Source organism: Nannochloropsis gaditana (genome assembly GCF_000240725.1).
Source record: "Nannochloropsis gaditana CCMP526 unplaced genomic scaffold scaffold796, whole genome shotgun sequence".
NCBI classification, from domain to species: domain Eukaryota; class Eustigmatophyceae; order Eustigmatales; family Monodopsidaceae; genus Microchloropsis; species Microchloropsis gaditana.
This window is the reverse complement of record NW_005803157.1, coordinates 7,522-12,131: the sequence shown is the minus strand read 5'-3', so window position 1 is coordinate 12,131 and position 4,610 is coordinate 7,522. Positions and strand designations below refer to the sequence as shown.

Sequence of the window (4,610 nt, the reverse complement as noted above, 5' to 3'; positions counted from 1 at the left end):
CCGTCCTCCTCCTCCTCCTTTCGCAGAGCCATAACGTGTGGCTCTACAAGTTCTTCCTCCTCCCTTTCTTCTTCCTTGTCAGGAAGGACAATGGGGGGAGAGGGAAGTGGCAGCGAGGAGTCGCTGCCACTACTGAGCTCAAGGAGCTCAGTGGAAATGGAGGAGTCCAAAGTGCACTCCTCCATCTGCGGAACCTCCTTCAGAGGAGACGGACATTCCGTCTTCGTCGTTTTCTGGCTTTTCTTCTTCTTCCTTCTCTTCGGAGGGTTCCTCACATACAGGAATGCAGCGCGCTCCTCTCTCGAAAGAGGAGCGGAAGGCTGAACAGCCCCCTTCTTCATTTTGTTTTTGTTGTTCTTGTTATTGTTGTTCTTGTTGTTGTTGTTATTGTTGTTGTTGACTTGAAGGTTGTTGCCTTTGTTATTTATATTACTGTTGTTCATAAAAACAGCCGTGTCCGCCATTGTAAATGTTTTAAGGTGGTCTGTGGGAATAAAAATGTGGGGGGGTACAAACAAAGACTGATGAGCTTCGACGCGTCCTTGAGGAGGATGGCCTCTGAGTCCTGTGTGGCTTGTGTGACAAGCACAAGCGCACAACGCGCCTCCATGCACCGTATTGTCAAGCATGCATTCATTGAATCTACGTTGGAAGCGTCGCTGCGTATATCACAGGGCAAAGTCCCGTCTATGCCATGGTCATTGTGGCTTGTTTGCCGCATGAGAGGGACGGAACGCACAAGACCAGGGAGGTTCGGGTGCACGCAGACCAAAAAGCCAAACCAAATGCACAGCCAATCCATACACACAAGCACAAAGCAGTGTCAAACATACGTTGAAAGCAAACAGAACAAGCAGTCCGTTGGGACCTCGGGCGCCACAGCGTCCGGTGCGTTCTCTTTTGAAACATTCGATCTTCCCAGATTTTCCCTCGATTGCACCCTCTGTGAGCACCCCCACCCCTTCCTCATCCACGCCATCGTCTTCCTCGTGCATTGCCCTGCACATTGATATGGCATGTGTCGTCTTTTCTGCCGCGTGCGGTGCGAAGTCGACGGGCATACCCTTCCCCAGCCTCCTGCCGTTTCGGGCGGAGGCGACCGTTTAATTTCAAACCTGCCAGCAGCAGGGCGCCCCTGCCCTGAATCTGCGCGCCTCGCTGACACCTTTTCAACGTATGGCGGGGGAGTTGTCCCGAAATATTCGAGGCATCTTCAACCCTCGACGTGTGACGTCACCAACGAGGCTAATGACGACCGGGACGCGGGCCTGTGGACCAGGAGGTCGATGCAGGGCCAAAAGAGGAGAGGCCCGGCCCTGCTGCTCGCTCCTAGGACTCGAGTCGGAACGGACGCAGGCAGCAGGGTTCTTGCGCTCGTGTCTGTGCCTGGAAGTGACCAGATCAGAGGAATGTACGGACGCAGGAAGAAATGAGGACTATCATGCGCGCCACAAAAAGGCCATCCGGGGTCAAAGGCGCTCCCTGAGTCTCTGCCTGACTCTGGAACCATGTCGAGTCCCCCTAAGGAGGCTGCACGGGCCCGTCTTGGACACGGAGTCATTCCCTCTGACCCTCTTCCCTCTTGATTCATCACCCAAAGAGCGCACCGCGAGGAAGGAGGGGCACCCGGCGGAAGCGAGGGCCTGCCTCGTCGACACGTCGCATCAGCCTTGCCAGCGCCCCCCTCTGTGACGCTGATATAGACTGGGGACGCTTGGGATCCTCCCACCCATGCCCTCGAGCGTCCTTCATGCGGCAGGCCATCGAAGCCATGCCTTCCAACCTCCTGCCTCGCGAAGGTCGGAGCTTGCAGGCGCGGTCGAGGGTCCCTGCCATCTCGCCCTGCTCGACTGCCTCGTGACGTCGGCTCGGGGTCGGTACGAAGGTTGCCTCTGTGGATGGGGGGGTTGGGGACGACAGGGATGAGGGCTTGCTTGGTCATGTGCCGGGCACGGCCTTTGGGAACTGCCCGATGCCCCCCCTCAACCCCGTGTCTCTCCCGTCTCGACCCATCCCAAGCATGCGACTTTGAATGGCTCTATCGTCCTCCTTCGACGCGCCTGAGCATGGCAAAGACTCACCGGAAGGACCTCAGACCCGGTGCGTGTGACGCTGCGTCGAACCCCGTCCAAGGCGCCTGCTGTCTCTCTCCTCTCCCCCCACGCCCCAAGTTGCCTCGCCCACGCAGGGCACGTCCACGGGGCACATGTCTCACACGACCATGGAAGCCTATTTCATGCCTCCCGCTTCTAAGCGTGGTGGAAAGCGTGAATCTGTGTGTGTAACGGTGTCACGAGGACAGGCTGCTCTCCCGCAAAAGGAGCGAGGGCCCATGGCGAGTCTCCGTCACAGCACGCTTCGTCCAGTCCCTTCAAGCAGCAAATCCCGCCGTACCCCCCCTTGTCTCTTGCTGCCCCCTGCACGCTACGAGTACATTTTAGCGAGATAGCAAGGGCACTAAGGCATGATAGACACATATCCACGGCAAATTTCAAAGAATAGGGCTGGTTCTTGAGGTCAGACTCGCCTGTTTTCGTTCTCGATCGTTACGAGGATGCCAAAGAAAGCCGAGCACACCACAGGCGTGCTGTGTTGGGAAAAGACGCCGTTCTGTTGTGTTGGTCGCGTGTGCATTCAAGCCATGCTCACTCGATAGAGCGAACTATCTAGTGATGCTCTCTCGATGGCAAAGCCTTTCTTTTACATGTCGATGGTCGTGGAAATGGCTGGCTTGTTTCTTCCCCCCCTTAGGTTCTCAACGGGCTTGGACGTGTGCGTTCCCTGGCAGTTACGAGGCGGAAACGAAGTGCACGAGACGCAAAGTAAAAATGCCTGTGTCGATTCAACCCTGCAATCAAGACACAGGCATGGTGCTTGTTTGCGATGCAGAGATGGTTGCATACGAGGGAAAGACGAGAAAGCTGCGTTGCAGCGTTTGCCCCATCTCCCGCCTATGGGCCAAAAAGGCGCGTGAGTCTCCAGGCTCGCTGCAGGAGGACGGGAGGTTTCTCTATTCCTTATGAACATGAGAAGGGGATCAAGGCAATGGAGTGGTTGTGACCAAAGGAGAACATGTGTACAGAATGCTAGATCTGACTACCATGGCAACAGGGTGACCCCTAAGCCCCTTTGCTCCGATGCATGCTTTGTAGGTCAGGAAACCGAGCGAAAGGGAGGGGGAAGCCTGGAAAGCCTGTCTCGACACGATCGTGCAGACCGTGACACGGCATGTGGACTAGGAAGCAATGGCTACGCATGGTCCGACATGATGCACAGCCGGTGCACTACTTTCCTTTCAGCGCACAAGCGCCTTTATTTTGGCATGCAGTAATTATGCTTTATCTCTCACTAGCATGATCAAATCGAGGTGTTGTTGTTGGAAGCATCTACGATGGTGCCTGGTACCTGTGCGGTCAGGAATCCTTGAGGTCTCTTCTTGTAGATAGACGTGTTTTCTTCTTTCTAGGTTTCCATGTCATATAGTCAACCTCGTGAACGACTCAGGGGCATTAGCAAACAGACGAGGAGGAGGAAACAGATGTGTGTATATGTAGCATGTGGATGTGTGCATATATATAGACCTCACAAACGGGAAATTCGTCGCTCGACCTAAGCATTGCTACTGAGCTTCTTGCGCTCAGCGGCAGCAGCGACTCTTCGCTGCTTGATCCTGCCCTTCTCTCTTCTCCTCCCTTCCTTCCTAACAAGGAAGGAGAGGGAGGGGCAGGTTGAGGCAGCGAAGAGTTGCTGCTACCGCTGAGCGCAAGGAGCTCAGTCGATACGTCTGTTTGTGCGATCTCCTTTATAGGCAACACGCAATTTGTTCTTGGTTTTCCGTTTCTTATTGTGCTTCCTCCTCTTTGTTTTTTTCATCTTTCTCCTCCTCTTCCCTTACAGCTCCTCCCTCGAAAGAAGGGCGCAAGGCTGTATACCCTCATGCATTATGTGTATGTGTATCTGTTAAGTCGCTTGTTCTGCTCGTTGAAGTCGAAAGTGAGTGAGGATGGTATTGGCTGTTTCGACGTGGTGACATCGAGGAAATTTCCCTGAGGAGAGAACGAATTGAAAAAGCGCCCTCATCTTGTGACGCATGCGAAGAGGAGCATCAAGTCGAAGGGGAGTGAGGGCAAGAGAAATCATGCGAGGAGGGAAGTCATGCACTGGGATAGTCGTGCCGTGTATGAATCATTAATGTTTCCGAAAGTATCCCCCTTCGTTCGGGGAGGGGAATTTCGGGCAATGTTAGAGGGCGGGGCTTCATCTTGAGAAGGTGTCTGCCCTTGTCTTAAGAATAACCTCCTCAATCGTCATTATAAAATGTGGCGTCGATGGAAGGGGAGCATCCGTGTGGGAAGGAGCACTCGCCAAGCATAAGGATCAAGAATCGAAGAGGCCACCTACAAGAAAGAAGAAAGAAAAATGAAGATGCGCTACGACCCCCTTGGACCATCTCCATTGCTCGCTACAAAGATAGGCACAAGGTTCTTATTCTTCTGCCCGGTTTAATACACCCTGTCTTCCCCCCTCTTCGCGCCTAGCGCCGCCCCCGCTTGCTGAAATTGTAGTCCCCCCGCTGCTGATGCTCCCCGGGGAGGTGATCCTCCCTCCTC

At 54.4% G+C, this 4,610-nt stretch overlaps 2 protein-coding genes across 2 annotated transcripts in view; both read right to left on the bottom strand.

Moving 5' to 3' along the window:
* Positions 1–902: 902 nt before the first annotated feature.
* NGA_0493700 (uncharacterized protein) lies at positions 903–2,251 on the bottom strand (the record flags this gene model as incomplete). The annotated part of the gene is made up of 2 exons (XM_005853646.1): positions 903–1,892; positions 2,082–2,251. Coding segments are annotated over 2 exons (849 nt in total), but the record flags the coding sequence as incomplete, so codon positions are not given.
* Positions 2,252–4,502: 2,251 nt separating this feature from the next.
* NGA_0493600 (uncharacterized protein) overlaps positions 4,503–4,610 on the bottom strand; it is a gene marked incomplete at its 3' end in the record, with an annotated part of 1,535 nt that continues 1,427 nt past the window's right edge. The window contains exon 4 of the mRNA XM_005853645.1: positions 4,503–4,512. Coding sequence (XP_005853707.1) covers positions 4,503–4,512 — 10 coding nt within the window. The remainder of the gene's footprint in view (positions 4,513–4,610) is intronic.